This window comes from Bradysia coprophila, unplaced genomic scaffold (genome assembly GCF_014529535.1).
Source record: "Bradysia coprophila strain Holo2 unplaced genomic scaffold, BU_Bcop_v1 contig_232, whole genome shotgun sequence".
NCBI lineage: Eukaryota > Metazoa > Arthropoda > Insecta > Diptera > Sciaridae > Bradysia > Bradysia coprophila.
In genome coordinates this window covers 21,339,615-21,361,226 of record NW_023503493.1, presented here as the reverse complement: position 1 = coordinate 21,361,226, position 21,612 = coordinate 21,339,615, and the positions used below count along the sequence as shown (strand labels likewise).

Here is a 21,612-nt window from a genome sequence, read left to right as displayed (position 1 = left end):
TGCACATAATATGTGCCACATATAATACCACTAGTCCAGCACAAATATTTGCTTCATAAAATGGTTTTGTAGTTCACGTGAAATATGATGACATCAATTCGAGTAAAAAAAATGGTCGGTAGGGCTGTTTCTTCCCTATATCATTGGAAAGTTTCCTTGACTGTTTTACATGAATCTGTATGAGATATTATTATTATGTAAACGAAACCACAACGTTGTATTAATATAAATAAATATTGTAGTAGTCCAAAAATATAAATCATTTCTTAAATTCTAAAATATCAACTCTATCAATCATTTCTTGCATGGAAAATCCGTAATTTTTCATAGGGCCTAGTGGAAAATCTATTCGAAAAATTTCAATTTTTTTTATTTCTTTTTATCTTTTTATAAAATCATAAACATTGTGTCGTATGTGTGGTATAAAAACGGTAGCTGTCTGGAATTATTATAGATTGCTCATGGGTAAGTTTTTATATTTTCGAAGAAAGTAGTCTAAAAATTTGCTATAGCATAACGAGCATATAACACAAGCCAACATATGATCTTTTTTTCTCTCTCCTTCTTTACTGTTCCAAGAGTTAAACCATTACAAGGTACATCATCATTCATCGAAGTATATTACAGCAACACAAAAAAATTGCCATTATTGCATTACGCATTATCCTTCTGGAATTGAATGAGCACAGAACTTAACAACAATATAATACTTCCACCACCGGAAGGATAAAGAAAACATATAGAACCACAGAAATAAATGAAGAATTTAAGTGTACATGTCAGTATTATTCATAACTTCCATTTATTTATGGAGAAATTCTTTATTATTTCTTTGGCGCCCTTTCGCGAACACAACGTACATTTATACACATTCATTTTATACTCACATACGTTTTGTTATGGAAAAGTGTTTATTTACGTGCCATACCCATTAAGTAAATAAAATTCCATCCATTTAATTATTCAGAACATTGATGCCATTTATTAAGTCGAAAATGTTTATTTGCACTGGATGCTTCATCTCCTCTCAATATATATTTCAATATGCGACACATCAATCCTGGTATTCTTCACTGTATCCCATTGCCGAAAATATTTTTTTTCTGGTAACGCAATGAGTAACATAAGAAATGAAATCGTATATAGTAATACTATATACGATTTCATTTCTTATGTTACTATATTGTTACTATATTATAGTATGCATGTCAAGAGTTAGTCATCAGATCGGTTTAACGTACCGAAATGACTTAAATTGTAATAACATTTTTCGGAGGCCACTTCCAGCAATTTGTTATTGATTGCCATTTATGTGTTTTGACAATGAACCCGAGAAACATCATAAAACTTCCATCAATAATTATATAATGTGAGGATTCCGTACAAATGTATGTCGATCAATCAAATAAATGGATTTTGTATTGCTTTTTTCTGATGTAAAAAGATTTATTAGGATTATTGCTTGTATTAATACAAGAAGCTTTTGTCGGTTTCGCTTCTCTTATTTACATTTGCATATATTTCTGGTTTATATTTGAGTTATTTTCCATCGTTGATTGGATTTGTATTTTCTTTTCGTCTTATGGAAACGAAACCTCTTAAGAGATGTACGGTAAATCGAGTAAATTCAGGATACGACAACTTGTCTGTATTTGTATTGTTTGTGGAAACATATTGAAAAACGAAACCGCCTTGGAACAGAGAAATAACAGCTTTGGATTCATTTTATCACAAACGACTTCCCTCAAAAGAAGTACTAGATTCTATAATAATTCTGGTGATATGGCATAAAAATGATGTCAAACAGGAAGTATGGTTCAGACAATACTATCTCTAGCAAACGATAGCAGATTGTTCATCTCTGTCCACATGTTTATTTAGACACTTGGGGAGTTGTTGCATGAGCTGAAGGCGAATGTTATAACCCCAAGTGTCTAAATAAACATTTGGACAGAGGTGATAACGCCATTTTATCTGCCGACGGCGAAATAATAGCACTTTTTCACTGCTATTATTTCACCTAGGTAGAAAAACTGGTGAAAATGTCAAGTAGCCTTTGGAATTTACATGTAAATTACAGCGTCGTCAGTCAAAATGTGAAATAGTGTTTGTAGACTACAAAGAAATAAGGTGTGAATTTGACACAAGAGCTGAGAATTTGTTTGCTGGAGAGAGTATTGGTTCAGAAGAATCGTAAGACTTAGTGACACATTTTTGGCTGAGACATCCTTTAAATCCTTCTCCCAATTAGAGTACATGGCTTTAAAAGTAATAAGATTTTTCTTTTAAACACTTGCAATCATTTAAAAATTCACAAATTTATTGCCTCTGGTCTTTGTTGGTTACAATTGCAAAATTAGAAACCAACAAATAAAAATGTATTTCCGAGTTAGTGAAAGTAAAAAAACGTTTACTGGCGAGGTATACAGTTCTGGCTCCCTTTGACGCTGCGATCTTTAACAAAACCAACATTGCACAAACATAAATTAGGAGCAGAGCATACACCATTGGGACAACCGTTCGCACAAAACGCAATACATCTAAATAAAAAAAAGTGTTCTGCAGTCATTGCTCCCAGCATTTTCAATTGATTTAACTCACTTGAATGGATCGACAGGATCTAAAACATATCCTTTATGACAAGCGCACGTATCGGCTGCACTACATACACCGTTGAGACATGGTCGACTACATCCAGGAACGCAATTGATTCCGGTGGCATCTAGGGACCACCCAGCACCGCATTCGCAGACATTAGGTCTTACACAATGGCCGTTATTGCATCCTCTAAAGTAGAATGATTGCACAATCGTTTCGATAACGCGATGATTCAGAAATACCTGGTACAAATTGGCTCACATCGACCGTTCGACTTTTGATAGCCCGCAATGCATGAACATTGTCCAGGTGCCACACATTCTCCAAAATCACAACCACCCTCGCAAATGGGCGTACATTTACCTTGGATCAATTCAAATCCGGCATTGCATGTGCATACCTCAGGCTCAGTGCAATTTCCTAACATTGATGGAAAATGTTCACACACAATACTTATTTAAGCTAATGTGTAGCTGACATACCATGTAAACATCCTTGACTGCACTTCGGAATGCAGAACCTTCGATTCGGTTCCAATTGATAACCAGGTTTGCATCTGCATACATTCGAATCGCATTCACCATTGTAACATCCAATCGGGCACGTGGCAACACAATATCCAGCCAAATTATGAACATGATCTGGATAACACTGACATCGATTTGGGGCAACACATATTCCATTTACACATTCTTGACTGCAAATAGGGCTGCATTTCCGAAATATGTGGGGATCTCGTTGGTATCCTTCGCAGCATACATGAATACGACTCATTTCGGGTGTAGACTGTGTTTCAATACGAATAAAGTTAGACATAAGTTCACAGAAGCTTTTAAACTTAAAAAAAACACAGTTTGGCTAGTCGGGGTACATAAATTTCACATATTTTCAACTTATCTACAATTAACTGCATCAATAGCATAATCGCTATAAAATAACAAGAACACATTACGTACCCCATTGCCAATAGGAATTCCATTTCTCGGGTCTGCTATTAACGATGCGGTTCTGTTAACATTAAAAAATATTTTAGTGACCTGTGAGTATTCGTGACCTTAGTCTGAGCATTGTAAGATAAGAAATTAACGCTAGAGTTGCGCGTCCGAATGTTCTCGGAAATGATTTTCAGTTTATTCGATTTATATGGAAAAATATTACTTTTCTTTCACTTACGGAACTTCTTTAATGCACACGCCTGATGGTATTTGAGATAAAGTCCGATTCACGAATGTATCCTTGGTGGAATTAGCTCGACGATATTGAAAAAAGTCAACGGAATGGGTACTATTGCCAACCACATTGTACACCATATTTGATGTAAAATTCAGTGGTGCCTGTCCTAATGTCCTTGGTGCAGCCGTAACACAGACAAGAAAAACAAATATACTTTTCACAAGTGCCATGGTAAAGGTTGGCTGGTTATTAAATCTTCTTTGAGTTGTAACTCAAATAAAAACCAGTTTTTAAGATTGTGCTTTATTGAATGTACTGAGTCGACTGAGTGATTATGATTTTAGAAACAACATTTAACTACATTGGCAATTTTGCGTGTAGAATTAATTAATCTGAGATTCTAATACAAATAATTACAGGGTGTTCATGTTGACGACACTTTTCAATGATTTTTTTTTCAATTGTCCGGAATAAGAAGAATCAACCAACAAGTTGGATTAGATAACTGAAGTTTTTTATAATGACGATCTCCAGTTATCCCAGTCTTGAATTTCGCCATAAAGCTCAATTCCAGGAGACTCTGTTGCAGTCAATTGTCTCGCTCCGTATAAGCTGTAGCTCCTTACAATTTCTCCCTTTTCCACTCCACATTTGATTAACTTTTTAGCTGACTCGATTGCCGCGAGTGATGGAAGCTCAGAGGAAAAGTCACCGACAAACGCAATGCCAATCGATTTCTTATTCCAATGATAGGTGTGTGCACCAACTACATGCCATCCAGCACCCTCGTATACTAGTCCATCGTTACCAATAAGAAAACTGATCAAGAAATTTATTTTTAATTTGCTGATTAATTCAATATCTGGTCAATGCGTACTTATATCCGATGTCGTCGAAATCCAATTCGTTCATGTGGTGATTTTGAATGTTGCTAATTATTGTGGCGCAATTCGATTTTTTGTCACACGTCTGACTAACTGTATGATGTATGATAACATTCGGAACGGGAATGATTTGATATGGAACTCTGACGGCAGTCCTACCACCCCATCGTCGTTTTGTCACTATTGTCGGACAATTCTCATCCTTATCGTCTTCATCAACGTCTGCAATAAGATGGTTTCAGGTGAATGCATGAGAAAATTTCTCTGTGAGACACCCTCTTTTGCTACGACATCAATGACATCAGCACTTCATAAAAATAACTCGTTTTTTTACAGTAGAAAGTAATCAGTAATCGTATAACATTTTTCGACTTCTTTCTTATTGTAATATGCATGAAACTTACCAGCTACTGTTAGAGCAGCAAAAAGAACGATTAATAAACTTATTCGTTTCATTTTTGTGTGTTCACTTTTTTTGATTTAATTTCTTTATCACCACACAAAGATCTTGTAGCTGTGCTCACAATGGAAATACTGCTATTAATTTCTTGTCGGTTATCTTATAAGAAAAATTTGTTATTGTAGAAAAGAAGATGTTTTGTAGCAAATGTTTGAGTGTTAGGCTCTATAACCGAATTCATCTTAACGAAGAAAAAATATCTTTCACATTTTTGCAAAGTTAATTGTCTTTCTTATATCCATTCCATCAATATTTTGTTAATTTTAAAGCTTTTCTGAGATTAAAGCCGTAACTGCATAGAAAAAATGAGGTTGATTCTTTGAATTATAGAACTTTAAAAAAATCGAGCCGCTAGATCAGGACCATATTTCTCTCTGTATATTGAAAACCTTCACAAATTATGATTAATTTTCAGAGATTGATAAAAATGTATATGAAACTACATGGCACATTATATTTTAACTGTATATGCATGAAGCGTGGGCATTTATTTGCAATAAAAAATCTTATCAAATTGTGCAACAATTATTGCCTTTTCGGTGTTTCCGCTCGAATGTTTTTTTTTTAATTTGATATCAAGTCTTGATGCAAAACCTCCATTTAAGCATTATTATTTCATGATTGTAGTTGATTTTCAAGTTTAGCTGCATATTTGGTTTTTCGAGAAGCCGGATTACAACAATGTAATCCTTTTTATTTTAGAATATTTCAATACAACCCGTCATCCAGAACGATAAAATATACAATTTATGTTGCATGTTTTAGAGCGAGTGCGCCATAAATTGTATTAAAAAAATGCTAAAATTTGATATTGAATTTCTCAGGAATTGAAAAATTATTCCGCCTTCGTGAGGTTAGCTACCAAGGCTGTAAACTTGGGGAGGTCACGCAGATCGCCATTTTATTAGATACTCGGGAACACAACACTTCTGATAATTTTACATGTAAAAAAATTCAACACATCATCAAGGCGACGAAAATCATCACAGGAGGTGAATTTTTGTATGAAATCGACCATTTTATCATCAACACTGAAGAGATCTATTTGGGTTTACATCAAGTTTATATCAAGCCTGAAAAATATTACACATATGGCTCAGGCTCATACATTTTATGTCGACATTTTTCAATACTTTCAGACATTTTTCACAGAAGTTCCGAGTTGTTTGAAAATGCCAAATTAGTTTTTCATATAAAATTAGATGAATCATTTAAAATCAACTAGATTCTCACTATTCCTTATCCAAAGGGACACAGTTTCTTTTATAATATGGTTAAGCTTCAATGACTTAAATGGCGATTTAACCTGTCACAGACGGCAAGCATATTTTAACAGTTTTACTATCAAATCTATTACTTCATTTGATCGAAGATTTTCAGAGATTCATTTCAGAAATCTTTTACTTCATTTGTTTTGTACATGCTTTTTGCTATATCGTTTATTATTACTGTCGTTGTCGATAACAGATAATAGCCGTCTGTAACAGGTCAAAGTTGGAATTTCTGAAATAAATTAGAAACTTATGCAGAAAACACGGCAGCAATTTTCAATTGAGTTGATCGGATATTTCGTAGTTTTCATAAAATTGGTAATCAATACTGATTTTGGAGACCTAGATATTTGTCTAATCACTTATGATTAGGCACCCTTGCCTTCGCTATGTCGTTAGTTGGTGGTGGGTTTTCTAATATATTAATCCATGAGTATTGGGCAACGATTGTGATCTACTTTGCAAAAACGTCTGGTTACAGATTTGAATCTACACGGGAATCTTCAAACAATAGTTCGTAACTTAGAACGAGATACTGTCGACGATATCCTGAATAAGGACAGAATGACTTTTGGTGGCATTTTATCTTGCAGAGATTCAACGGCACCTGAATCTGGAACGAAGCTGAACCACGTGTTGTGAAATCAAGTTTCTAACTCTATAGTAGCTCTTTTGAATTGTTTAGTGCAAACTAGAGTTACGCAGGTCATGTAAACAGAACTTTTTTTAAGATGAAATAAATGAAATGAAATGAACTCTAAAATAAAGTGTGCTTGTTTCCTGTGTGTTTATGGCAAAATGAAAATACATTCTTAGACCATAACACGGGTAGCAAGTAAAAGCCGAAATATTCAATTTGACAATACAGTTAAAAATGTATCGCGTCGATAAATTTTGACTAAAATTGGGTTGGTTAAATTTATCGATCGTTAGATTTGTTAGTAGGCAATATTTGATAACATTCAATCGATTGATAAAATATTTCCTTAGAATCAACTATCGATATTTCCAAAAAATCAATATCAATCGAATGTTTTATCAATAATCGATGAATACCGGGTGATAATCGGTAAATATCGACTGATAATTGGTACATATCGATCGATAATCGGTAAATATCGACTAATAATTCGATTATCAGACGATACTTATCAATATCAATAGATTGATGATATTTTTCATCAAACATGCCTATACTTGTTTGCTCAATTCCTGTAAGCTCTGCTAAATTTATCAACTGTCAGTTAAATTTGTCCGACCAATAAACTCCTGCTGGAGTTCCAGTCAGCATTTCTAACGGAGCTGATAAATTTAACTCTGTTGTAAAATTTGGTGAAATTTATCAAATCAAGTAATTGCTATGAATGTAATAATGCACTAAAATATTAGGAAATTTTTATATTAAAATTAGAATTATATCGTAGATGTTTGCATTAACTTTAACGCGAAGTTCGTAATTCCCTATTTGATAAGACCACAAACTTATCACTTAAGAATGTTTACAGTTTTTGCACTTTTATTCCATTCTGCTATTATCTGAACCAAACGATGTATTTATATGGTGTGTATATTATAACAATAAACTGTTTTCATAGTATACAACTTAACAGCGGAAGGACTTTTATCTCTTCCTACTATGTAACAAATGTTACATGTCGATTTTACACACATATGGTAATAATACAGAAACAAAACAAAAATGCTAGTCGTATCAGTTGCAGACAGAATTTGAAATGAGAAGAAATGTATTCCATGCCTGTGTAATTGTTGGTTTTCATTTAACACAAGAGCTAGAGTTTATTTTGTAACGTGATAATGTGGTTCCTAAAAATACTACTATTGCTGCTTCTGTTCGAGGAGTACCAGTGCGAAGACATTCATTCCATAAACGCAACACACTGTGAATATTCTAAGAGAAGGTGAAAATATTGTCATTTCTGATGCTATAAGCTTATAATGTGAATCTGTTTAACTGTTTCGGTTTTTTAGTAAAGAATTTCTAAATTTCTTTTTTTTGTTTCTGAAGTGAAAAGAACTCAAATTCATTTCTACAATTTTGTTACTAGTCAAATACCCGGAAAAAAGGTTCCACAAAATGTAACCAGAATGGTTACCTACCTTCAGGCGAATAATTCAGTTGGAACACGGCTAGAAGTTAGAACGTTAATGAAGGTGAATTAACTGTGCAACTTTGAAAATGTAGATTTTTAATTTCGTTACGAACATCTTTTAAAAAACAGCCTGCATTCGAAACTATAAAGAGAATCAAATGTTGTCGTGGATATAAACAAGGACCGAGGAAAACCTGCACGCCTAAATGTGATCAATTCTGTGAAAATGCAATCTGCACAGCACCGAATGAATGTTCGTGTATTGAAGGTTTTAAGAAACTTTCGCCTAACCGGTACGACACTTTCTTTATCATTTGACGATTTTGTCACACAAAGAAAATCCATTCAGATGCATTCCACATTGCGAAAGCTGCGACATGGGCCGCTGTGTCGGACCGAATATTTGTGAATGCTATAACGGATATCATAAAAACGAAATTGGCCAATGTGTGCCAAAATGTACGGAATCCTGTGTAAACGGATGGTGTTCAGAGCCGGAGGTGTGTTCGTGTAATCCAGGATACGAATTGGACAAAACTGATAAGTATAAATGTTATCCAAATTGTACGACTCCGTGCATTCAAGGTCGGTGTACGGCTCCGGATGTTTGTGATTGCCATCCAGGTTAGTGCTAAGAAAATCCTAGTTTTTTTTACTATTACATGAGAAATTACATTACACATATCGTTGAAACGCTAATCACTTGCGCCTTCCGGTTGCATAGCAGTTATGGGATAAGCACAACCAATACACATTCGCGAATTATCATTTTTCGATATTTCATAAAAAGTTAAAACCACAAACCAATTCAAAGATTGAGACGTTTTGTAGGCTACGAATTTAAAAATGGTTCCAAGAACGAATGCCTGCCAATCTGCGATTTTTGTGAAAGTGGCAACTGTACAGGACCGAGTAAATGCACATGCTGGGATAATTATGAAGAGCAGGAAATTGTTCAAGGTATGGACATTCAATATCCACTTGAGGTCATATTGCAATCCTTGCAAAAACTATTTTCCGTAACAGGTACAAATATCGTCAAAATATGTCAACCGAAATGTATGGATGAATGCATCAACGGATTTTGTATTGAAGTGGACACATGCTCCTGTAAGAAAGGGTACGAGTTCATGAAGGACAGTTTCAACGTATGCGAACCGGTCTGCGATCCACCGTGTGATAACGGCGACTGTATTGAGCCAGATGTTTGTTTATGCGATCATGGTAGGGCAATCAATTCACAGAAATTGGGCGGAAATGAAATTCTTTGATTTGATACACAGGATATCAACTCCTCGATGGTCAATGTCAAGCACACTGTGATAATGAATGCATAAACGGTGTTTGTGTGTATCCCAATCAATGCGAATGTAATGATGGATATGTGTTCACATCTAACTCAGCAAATGTGTGTGAGGCTTTTTGTCAAAACTGCACAAATGGAATTTGTGTGGAGCCGAACATTTGCGAGTGTTCAATTGGCTTCAGAATGACCGAAAGAAATGTATGTGAGAAATTATGCGCACCGGAATGCATTTCTGGGAAATGTGTAGACGGAATATGCATTTGTGATAACGGGCTTCAATTATACAACGGAATTTGTGTCGATATAACTACAACCGAATCGCAAGATATCTTTGTAACAACCGACATATTTGAAACGGAAGCAGAGGTGACGTCAACTACAACTGAATATGTTCAATGTTCGTGCGAAAGTGAAGAGTGTGAGGGAGTAAATAATTGCATACCTGTTTGTGGCATTAATAAAGAAGGCTGCATCAATGGCACTTGTATTTCACCGGGGGTGTGTAAATGTTTCGATGGCTTTGAACTATACCCGTCCAGTCCCTATGAGTGTGTACTTGAGAAAGCAGCGGCAATTGAAAGTGCTCCAGTCAAGGCATACATAACCAATTATATCAGCTTAATTTTAGTGTTGGTAATTGTTGCTTTAACGGGTACAACATTAATCTTATGGCTGAACCGTCGGAATCGGAAGGTGAATTACAATGTGGATGAGAAAGGTACGGAGGTGAAGTCACAAAATTGTTGCATAAAATTATGAACGTTATTATTCCTCCGTTGACAGAAAGGAGGGTTGGTGTGAACGGTGACGATTATGTACATTATATAATTAACAAGGACGACAATGCCTTTGCATGAGCAAGTTTTACATGATGAAGAAAATTCGGGCAACAAATCAAAAAAAAAGGTCGAGATGCAGATGAGTGTAGCAGTTGTTTGGTCTTTCTAAATTAAATGTTTTGTACAAAAGTGGACGTTAAATTTTTTCATTTCACCAATAAAAATTCCTTCATCATCGCTATGTCTTTTAACAGATCATCGTCAATAGTGGCAAGTGATTCGCAAAATCTACTACTTCATTGGATTTAACTAATATTTTTCTAGCAATAAAAGATAAGATTTTGAAGTCAAAGCGGACCAAGTCCGAGGAAACTATATTGAAGGATAGTTTATAATAACATGCGCCACCGATGCTCTTCCATCTTTATCGTGAATCACCTTTTTTGAATGAGCAATTTTTCCATAATGGTAAACATGCCTAATTCTTCCTTGTATACATAGAAAATCCTTTTGCCTTTTTTTGCAATTTAACAAAAAGTTGTTAACTCATCACTTTCGCAATTTATTTCTGAAACATCTTTTTAATGAACTTATAATGAACACGATAAAGAGCCATCTTCTAAGGCAATATCCGGATGAAATTAAAAAAGTGATTCTAAATGAAGAATTTTCATTAAATGTAGCAAAATTGTTACGCATAGGGTTGTTGTGTACACATTAACATTTACTTTGGTATGGTACATTGTGTACACGATTAAAATGTCTGCTGGATGTGGAAAGATTATAAAGAGATATGTGGTTCACTAAGGGCAAATTTTGTAAGACAGGCCAGATAATTAATGAATGTAGATGTTTAAAAGTGAAATTTTCGATCTTGAAAATGTTGCTAAAATTTTGATTAATTACCACATCGAGAAAGCGTTACATCTCGTATATTGACGTTCAGCAAAAGTAAATTTTTGTATATTTACAACATAATAAAGCCTAAACCAAGCCATTTACAATGTCACAATAAAGTGACTTTAAAGTTTTAGTGATTAGTGGATGTATTTTGAACATTTTAAATAGATATCTGAGCTGAAAGGAATCTCGGGAAGATAATAAGTACTCCATCATTGTAGGAATTTTCATTGATATGCATACATCAATCAAAAATTTTCCGCATGAATTGAAAAAAAACGGACTTGAATCGCTGGTAATAACAAGTAAACAAGAAGAAGAAGAAGAAGCAAGACGAATATGTTCTATGAATAATTATGAAAGTGAGAACTGGGTTCTTTATTTACAATTTTCTCTCGGTTCTACTTCGGTTTTTACAGGAGTGACCAATTTCTTAGTTCTAACGTCTTAGAAGTAAACAGAGCGTAATTTTAGACGTTACTAAAAAATCCTCTGAAACTTCTGAGAAAATTAAAAAAAATCAGAATCATTTACATGCACCTCAAAGTCCGATCTTGCTCCCATAGTCCACTTAAATTTGAATTCGCTTACCTTAAAATTAATTATTGTTTCGTAATCTCTCACAGTCGGAAAGCGTAATCACCAGTTTAATTATTCACTTGTTATACTTATATGGATCTAAACATTACATTTAACAAGATTTCGATGCAAGATCTGTTACTTCATTTGTTTTAACATAAATTTTTGGTTATTGGTCCTCGCGAACGATTATACAGCAGTCGTTTTATACTATTGCTTAACTAATCAAGGTAACTAATAGAATGTTGACTCAACGCAATGTATTATAATGTAGGTGCTATTGATCGCAATTGTATAATCTTCATCCATTTTGGTTGGGGTAAAAATGTTCATTTTATCTCCAATAAACATTACAAATTCGAGCTATATCACAATACTTGTAACGTCATCAGCCTAAGATAAATTTATGTTTCCGTTGCCTTCTATTTACAAGAAAAAAGATGAAGAACGGCACACACAAGAGTATAGAAAGAAAATTTTCCAATGGACACGAGTTCCACACCCCGATTCTTATTTGCCAATATCAAACTAATGATGCCGGTTTTTTTAGTACAGACTGTAGATATAAATAAAATCCTACACGCAGATAAGTTAGATAATAGAAAAAAGATGAAAAACCGTCAACAGACTTTTTTTCCATTTTCCAAATAGTTTATACTGAAAATGACAAGTCATCATAAATCTTTCGATATTTTGTATATAAAGCTCGGTTACGCCGTACACCTAAACTCATCCTATCTGCTTAATGGTTTTATACATCATACTCCAGTCAAAAGAATTTTGTCATCGTAAGGTTATGTTATAGAGCTATTTTTCACAAAATTTAGAAACTTTTTTTTTGCACTAATATGTTACTCATGATACGACTATATTGCAAGTCATTTCGTGATTTGTGCGGACCGAACAAAAAGTGTGTGGTTTTTCTGATTCCTAAAGGAAAAGTTGAATGTTTTTTATGAAGTCATTTATGTGATAAGATTGCTGGTGGGTAAGGAGAGTACATTTTACAAGCGTATTGAATTGGAAAATTTTTATCGAGTCCCATTTACACAGATTCTTTTAAGTGTCATCTCGGAAATGATGTTGTTATAAATATACGCAGAAATGCTCATTAAAAACCCCACGTGATCGTGAAATGATAGAAAGATTGGAAAATTTCTACTAGATAATTGCTACCACAGTTGACGTCATACAAAAAGTGGATAGTTACGCGTATCTGGGTCACAAATTAATGTTTGACCTTGAGAAGCAAATAACTGAGATGAATAACAATTGGACTGGGCTGCATTTTGAAATTAAGATGAACAGAAATTTAAAACGGGACAAAAACATCAACAACCAAAGATAAAAGGGTAGCACAGACAGTAATGGAACGAAACGAAAAGTTTCGTCACTCTGAAGCAATTATGCAATGAAGATCATCTGTTACCAACTAACTTAAAAACACTCACATGGTCATCCGATCCGAATCGAGGGGTGGCTTACTTTGATTTACCAAAAACGAAAACGGTGATTTACCAAGCTAAATGACTGTATTTCATTGATTTATCACGATTGACCTGGTTAATGAATGGTAAATCAATGGTTGATCACTGGTTAATAATGGTAAATCAGGTTAATCAAAAAGAGTGAGCAACCCCTCGATCCAAATATTTCTAGAGAATTTCTCGACGTAAAATTTTATCGATAAATCAACCGACATATTCAAACGCAAAATTGAATTATGAGATTGATGACTTGCAATGGCATCCGAATAATAAAACATTGATCCATGCTATTTTTGCTGATTTTTCAAAATTTACTTAACTTTATTCGTTACTGGTTATACTGGTTAATCCCATCAATTCGCAATAACAAATATTTTACGCTCTCCTCTCCTCTACAGAGTTTGGTATAATATCCTCTCAACGTATATGTACACTGTCACCGATATTGGAGTACAGCGATTGCAAGAAAATATGAGAAAAGTCCATCAACCCACATTCATTTTATATGACAAAGTTTAACAATTTCACGAAAACTATTCTTTGTACGAATAACCGCATATCGAAAGTATAAAGAAGGAAAATCGGTTATTACTTTTCTGGGTCCTCGTAACAACATGTACATTTTCCTCATGTTCGGGGTATTATTTTTATATTTAAACCGATATATCTTGAAACTCATCGGTATAACTCATATCTTTTGACTTTATGAGTTTGTCGCAATTACTTCCTTTAGTTCATTTTAGCTGCTGTTGAATTTTATAATTTATTTGTCCTGCCATAACCATATAAGAGGAGAGTAATACTCTAATAAAGAGTTTGAAATCATCCTACAATTGATTCATTTCATGTAGTACATCCAATTCATTGAACACTTTGGTATCAATACTTGCTCGACAAAGGTATAGAACTAGAAAAAAATCCGCAATCGTAATTTATGTGACGATAATCCTTTCCATTATAATGGCGGCGCGGCGTTACAAATCAGTGTGATATTGTTGACAAATATCATTCTTTTCGAAATTAAAACGAGACTGAATGATTTATTCAACACTACAATAGTACCGCCCAGCACTGAAATAATTTGCCAGTGGAAACATTTCAACGAAAATACCAGCGTATTTATACCAACTGTTCCGACTCGACTTCGTTGTGAATAGGTGAGTGTCATAAATCCTTTCAATGTGTGAGCTTTTTGCATTAGTTACATTATTATACGTAATAGCGGAGGTGTAAAGTTTTGATATAGAGTGGAACGATTTCATGTTTCATTAACAATAAAGATAAATTTTCATATTTTCTGAATTCGGTCAATTTATGACTGCGATTAATTTTTACGAATTTACGTTAAATATTTATTAATTATGGAGATTGCGATTTTCACTTACAGTTATACGTTGAATTAAAACGTTCAAATTATAAGTCAGTGAAAATCGAAATTTCCCTATTAGTTGTCATAGCCCGAGAGCGTATATGCGTATGGTACCTCAGAGGACGTTACAGCCTGTAGTACAAGTAGTGTGGCTTGAGAACTCTTATATCGATGTTGACGATAGACACAATCTTACGTAGAAGATGCGTAACCATTAGTCATATAGATTAATTTTTCACTTTTGAATTTACAATGGAATCTGTATTATATATTGGAAAACCATCAGAATCGGACAAAGTTCTATATATGGTGCACTGGCTTGGCGTGATCAATATGATTATCTGGACGAGCGCTGCGAAATTCAATATTGTTTTGGGTGGTGACTGAAGAATTTTTTATTGCTCAAGTTTAATTTTAATCACTTTAGCTCCCTTTTTGCCACTCCTTTTGAGCCATTAATCGTAAATAATAATTCTGTTCTGACCAAATTTTGAACCCATCATGACACTAAAACCAATTGCTCATGAAGCAAAATCTCTTACCATCACGGAATTTTCTGTACATATGGTTAAATGTATGTGGAACGTAGTTCTTTGTTTTTCATTTCAAAAGTTCACTTTTCGCAGCTGGTTGCAAACAACCTTGTATGTAACACGTTGCGAAACCACTTTTCGCAACTTTTTGCATAAATTACTATTTCGACACTTGTCTGTGTATAAATGAAGACACATTACATTGCCGTTTGTTGATCTATCAGTCTTTCGAGTACTGGCTATTCGCACGAGAAATCGAGCACGGCGCGAAAATCATATTCGTATTTTTCATGGACGCTCGATTTCGCGTGCGAATAACCAGTACTCGTAGGCTTAGCTATTCGCACGCGCGTGCGAATATCATCAGCCTTAATTTTTACCACATAATTTTGCTGAACGACGACCGCTATAAAATAAAGCGAAATGGTGAAGTGTATAATATATCGGATATCATTCGGCAAATCCCTTAATTAATTTCCCTTTTCATAAAGTCAGCTTTTCCAATAACATTTGGCATATTGGACGACAAGAAGACGTGAAGATACCAATTTAGTAAAAACAAAAGCGAAAATTGAAGTTTATTGGTTTCAAGTTTGACTGAAGTATAAAACGAAAAAAAAACAAAGCAAAATGTTACAACGTCCATAAATCACTAAAATCACAGCTCTGTAATAGCAAAGAGCATGGCGTTATACACACACACACCAGATAAATTAAAGTGAAATACCTTTTACAAAGCATGATAAATAATGTTAGAAAAATAACGAAATTAGTTACTTCCTTCCGTTTTTGTGACAGTATAGAGAACACTTAAAATGTTATAGGAGTAAAAATAATAATAATATTGAACTGACATATACGTTCACATGTCATGGACGTTGAATATAGCTTTTGGAGTTAATTTCTATTAAAATAACTGGAAAGTCTTTACGATTGTTCAGTATGTGAAGCATTTTTATTACGAAAAGCAACAACAATAGTGGCTAAGGTTGAAATCATCGAAAAATGCCCGGCTCGGCCCGAAAAACAATGTCTCAAAGCTTTTAACACAACATTCCTTGTGACTTAAAAAAGAACTGGTAACACTACTACACGCTTTGTTCTAAGTGAAGGATGGGCAACACCACATACCCTGTTCCATGTGATGGGTAAAACACTTTTCTGATTGAACGCTGTCCAAGTTTGGGTCGCTACACTAACTGAATCAGTATTCTTACAGGATCAGTACGTTGACAAAAGGAATTTTTCGTTTTATCGTTTTCCGTTTTTCTTTCTGTCTTCGTTTTTCTTTTTTGGTTTTTCGTTGTGGGGTTTTCTCCTTTTTGGTGTAGTGATCGTGCAGTTTTGTTAGTGTCAGTGTCAATGTTTTTAGTTTGTGTGTTTTTGCGGTTTTCTGGTTTTTTATTTTGTGTGCAATTTGAGTGGTTTTGTGTGAAGGCGAGTGGATTTTTTGTGTGCAAGCGAGTGAGGTAATCCGTGCGTGAGCTGGTGGGGTGAGTGATTTTTAGTTTGTTTTTACGTGGGTTTTTGTTCCGTGTTTGTTATTTGATTGAAATGAATTTTCTCTTTGTTGCAGGGCCTATTTTTTAGAATATTTTAAAGAATTTCTAGAATTTTAAGAATATTGTAGAAAATTTTAGAATTTTTAGAAAATTGTAGAAAATTTTAGAAATTTCTAGAAGTTTTAGAAAAATGTAGAAATTTCTAGAATTTTTAGAAAATTTTAGAAAATTCTAGAAAGTTTTAGAAATATCTAGAAATTTCTAGACTATTGAAGAAAATTTCGAGAAAACGTCTGAAAATAAATGGATAATAACGTGGATTATATTTTGCTCGTTATATTTATTGTAATTTGGACGACTTTTTCATATATACTTAAATGAAATATTCTTAAAAATCACTTTCATATTCTCGAACAGAATAGAAAGGGTGCTACGCAATGGTAACGACGGTCATAGTCTTGAATTTAACTTTCATGTCGTTTCCAGCCATTGAAATGCCTAAAAACTGAAATAAATAAAATTGGAGAAGGCAAAAACTTCCAAGTGATCCGAATCGTAACACAACAAACCAGTAGAACAAGCAATCAGCATTTGAATTGCTCTCAAAAATCAAACGGAAAAATCCAGTGACGGAAATCGTGAAAAACATTTTACTGAACGAAATAAGTTTGACTGGAAACATGTAATAAAATTAGTAGAAGTAAACCTCGTAGTGACTGAATATCGGTCATAAGCCACGTTAATCAATGTTGGGAATTATTCGGCAAAGTAATTTCATCATATTATGTTTACGAAGGTTGAATAACAACACATTTTTTGTTCAGGAGTTCACAATCTATTCAAAAATCACCCGATACTTTCTTTAATTAACTTTATTATTCGATCCAAGTGATGATGTTCCGATGTAAAACAGATGCGAAATAGTTATTTATACAACCGAGGGATAAATCCTTTTCTAGGAACTAGATGTGTAGATTATCCGCAGGTCGAGTGTGACAATACACATCGTGTGCCTAAAAAAAAGCATTTATCCCTCGGTTGTATAAAACGTTTTTCGCAAAAGAGGCAACGGATGGTCCTACTTTTCGTCCCTTGTTGCGAAAAAAGAAAATTATTAAAAATACAGTGATAGGCAGAGAAATTTCAGCAGAAATTTGTTCCAGCTGTTTTTTAGCTGATACAATCGAAACTGTTAATACTTGTTGACATGGTTGAAGCTAACTGCTTCTCGCACGAGCGTGACAGAGGTAAAACCATATCAAGACTGCTTCTGACTACTTAATTAAATTTTGAACGTTAAAACAAAAAAATTGTTATTTATATAACAAGATAAAACTTTTATCCCGAGCTATGTTATGGATTTTACATGCTTTTGAAACCTAAAGCAAATTTCTTGTTTTACCTAGTTGTGTAATAAGCCACTTTTGACCTGTGGCGAATGGATGTTTGTGCGGATAAATGATAGGCGACTCGGATAACTTAACAAACTAATTTATTGAAGAGCGATATGTTAGTTGTACAAGATCTCAATATGAACTAACTAATTACGTATGATACCAGCGTGAGGGTGACTGTATGTATGTGTGTGTTGAATGATAGGTCAGGAGCCAAGCTCCTCAGACCCTACGGAAAACAAAAGCATGTCAAACAAATTTTCAAAAAGAACTGGTACCTATCACGGAATTTTTTTTTATTTGAGTATGTTATTAACTGTGCAGAACTATTTTACAAGACAGCTGAATATTATGTTCCGCATAAATGTACATTTTACATACCTCACTAAGTGCATCTAAGATGTACATTGTACTGCTACGTTAACAATTGTACATACTTGTCCCGAATTTGTACAGTATAGCAGTATATTTTTCGTTGTTGTTGAACAGTACTATTGTACTTTTGAACAGTATTATTGTCTGTTGTGCTGTACTATGTAGAAGATAGAAGAGACTGATGCTTTGCTCAGCTGAATATTAATGCATTTTAGTTGTAAGTACACATTTGTACTTGTCACGCCTCAAAAACAAAGTTCAGCTGTGCTGAATATAATATTTTTGGGAGTAATTTAAGACTAATTATCAGTCCATGAAAATTCAAGAAAATTTTAGAATTTCTAGAAAATTCTAGAAAATTTTAGAATTTTCTAGAAAATTTTAGAAAATTTTAGAATTTCTAGAAAATTTTAGAAAATTTTAGAATTTTCTAGAAAATTTTAGAATTTTTAGAAAATTTTAGAAATCGTTTTCTAAAAAATAGGCCCTGCTTTGTTGAGCTACGTTTTGTGGGTACATTTTCATAGTAAGTTTTTCACTAAGTTTCGAAATTTCCATCGAAAGGTGGCAGAACTTTTGTTGTAAATTTTCAAATTACTAGTTCAATCAGAAAATTTACTGTTGTCTCGTGTAACGGACCAGTGGAAACGACTGAAGATGGTTAGACCACGCTAACCTCTGACCGCCACTGTCTCCGGAGGTCGAAACAGCATTTCATCTCCACTTTCGCTTCACGCGATCCATGGGAAAGGGAAGAGCAATTATGCTCTGTTTGTTTGTTCTGGTGTATTCGTTTGAACTTGATTTTTTCTGCGTATTAGATAACACCACCCCTGGAATTAGTATGTTTTCCAGGTAAAATAAAGTTTTCTACCTTCGGAATATTGAATGTTTATTGATTGACTGAAATGTCATGCAGTGCTCTGGCACCCTTGCCTTCGCCATCTCGTTAGTTGGTGGTGGGTTTCTAATATGTTAATCCATGAGTTTTGGGCAACCATTGTGATCCACTTTGCAAAAACGTTCTGGTTAAGAACGCAACGACTTGAATCTACTCTGGATTCTTCAATCAGTAAGTCGAAACTTAGAACGAGATACTGTCGACGAAAATCTTTATAAGGACAGAATAAATTCTGTCAACTTTTGGTGGCTTTTTATCTTGTAGAGATTCAACGGCACGTGAATCTGGAACGAAGCTGAACCACGCGTGGTGAAATCAAGTTTCTAACTCTCGAATAAGTGTTCTTGTTCCCTATGTGTTTATGGCCAAAAGAAAATATATTCCTAGACCATAACACGGGTAGCAAGTAAAAGACGAAGTATTCAAATTGGTGTATGTGTTTAAACCTGTAGCAATTAGATGTATACCAATTAGACAACCAGTTAAATCCACAAATTTTATCAACAAGGTCATTCTGACCGTTTTATTCTTGCGATATCAATTCCACAGAGTGTTCCATTAGTAGAACAGTTTGGTGAACTTACTTCACTGTCAAATGAAAAACATCAAATTATATTAGAATAGAAATTAATTTCATAAATATGGATGTATGGACAGCTCTGCTCCGTGATAGGAGCAGTGCTACGGTGTATGTCAAAAACCATTTTTAAGGTAGTTTTGTCTTACTTTACTTTCGATATTTGTCTGTTTTGAGCCTTGGGCCATAATGTTCTTATAAACTGTTCTACAGCAATTGTTGAGACTAATGAAGTACAAGTTTTTAATTCAAACATTCAAACCATATACAGTATGACAACCTAAGGAATTAACAGATCTAATATTAACGTCTCTATAATATGCGCTTAGTGTTTGCAAAAATTCTTTAAAATGGATAAATTCCTCAAAGAAAATTAATTTCAAATTCAGAAAAACACTCATTTCTTCATATTAAAATTGAATTCATTTTTACCGCGACGACGAAAATACATTTTCCTTTTTCATTCCGAAATTGCTGGACATATTTGTCGTAAAACATTATACTGTCGTATCTTCTGTTCAAAAGTTGAGTTGTAACGAAAATTGAATTCTTTTTATAGAGAGCATTTTAAGTGTTTCGATGTTATCGTGCATCGAATTGTTGTTATGAACGTTCATGTTTGCTTTTATTTTGATTCTTAGATTCGTTACATTATGTACCCCTTCCTCGTCTTCTCCAAATGATTTTCCATATTTTTTATGCTGCTGGATATTGCGAATTTAAACCAATTCATATATCGTTCTGTGTATATAAAACGTGTCGAAATGTTTTCACGTCTTGCCATATATTTTACATCTACTCGAATTAGAGCAGATGAGTAAAGATGCAAAAAAAAAAACCGAAGATTCGTCCGCTCTGTGTTTATTCTTTAACCACAAAATCAATATATTTCAGACATATTGTGGGCTCTATACAAATATTTCATTCTTTTTAATCATTTTTTCGGTTTTTTGATTGATGAATTTTTCATACCATTATTGATATACGATGAATATCTTTCTTTACATTCAATTATTGGAAATATTATGATTGACGTTCTGTGATTTGAAAATTGTTCAATAAATAAAAATGACTGAAAATTATATACGGGAAGATACGGATCTATCAAGCCAGACAAGACGACCAAATACAATAAGCATCGGAAAATGAAACCGCCTAATTCCGACTACAATGTATGTTTTACGGCGGAGCGAACAGTGTTTAAAGAAAAGTCTTTCCCAATATCGATACCGACATAAAACGAACCACATAACATTCTACATTATGTAACTCACTGGCACTTTAATTGATACAACAAAAAGTTTTCGAATCGAACAATGAACAAAGTTAGTGATAGCCACTTAACATGTCAAAGGTGTTAACGTGACGAAGATACATCCAGGCCGGTATGGTTCATGTGATGTGAAATTTCCT

General features: G+C 34.0%; 2 protein-coding genes across 2 annotated transcripts in view; one reads left to right on the top strand and one right to left on the bottom strand.

The window, feature by feature from the left end:
* Positions 1-10,776, top strand: part of LOC119075583 — a 29,190-nt gene extending 18,414 nt beyond the window's left edge. Inside the window, exons 10-17 of the mRNA XM_037182051.1 lie at positions 8,181-8,305; positions 8,453-8,558; positions 8,627-8,790; positions 8,847-9,121; positions 9,329-9,457; positions 9,524-9,721; positions 9,781-10,521; positions 10,587-10,776. Of these exons, the coding sequence (XP_037037946.1) occupies positions 8,181-8,305; positions 8,453-8,558; positions 8,627-8,790; positions 8,847-9,121; positions 9,329-9,457; positions 9,524-9,721; positions 9,781-10,521; positions 10,587-10,660 (1,812 nt within the window). The 3' untranslated portion in view covers positions 10,661-10,776. The remainder of the gene's footprint in view (positions 1-8,180; positions 8,306-8,452; positions 8,559-8,626; positions 8,791-8,846; positions 9,122-9,328; positions 9,458-9,523; positions 9,722-9,780; positions 10,522-10,586) is intronic.
* Positions 2,300-4,827, bottom strand: LOC119076255 (von Willebrand factor D and EGF domain-containing protein-like). Its single transcript, XM_037182922.1, has 7 exons — positions 4,649-4,827; positions 3,772-4,590; positions 3,555-3,606; positions 3,081-3,384; positions 2,841-3,018; positions 2,602-2,787; positions 2,300-2,540 (listed from the first exon to the last, which is right to left on the bottom strand). Exons 2-7 carry the CDS (start codon positions 3,999-4,001, stop codon positions 2,411-2,413), a joined length of 1,080 nt encoding a protein of 359 aa, XP_037038817.1. The 5' UTR covers positions 4,002-4,590; positions 4,649-4,827; the 3' UTR covers positions 2,300-2,410.
* Positions 10,777-21,612: the final 10,836 nt, after the last annotated feature.

Bases quoted from the DNA above. Each gene is read 5' to 3' on its own strand.
- LOC119076255 (XM_037182922.1), bottom strand. From the start codon at position 4,001: ATGGCACTTGTGAAAAGTATATTTGTTTTTCTTGTCTGTGTTACGGCT. The intron at 3,607-3,771 runs GTAAGTGAAAGA...TAATGTTAACAG, and splicing joins GTGTGCATTAAAGAAGTTCC to AACCGCATCGTTAATAGCAG. The intron at 3,385-3,554 runs GTACGTAATGTG...ATTGAAACACAG, and splicing joins GAATTCCTATTGGCAATGGG to TCTACACCCGAAATGAGTCG.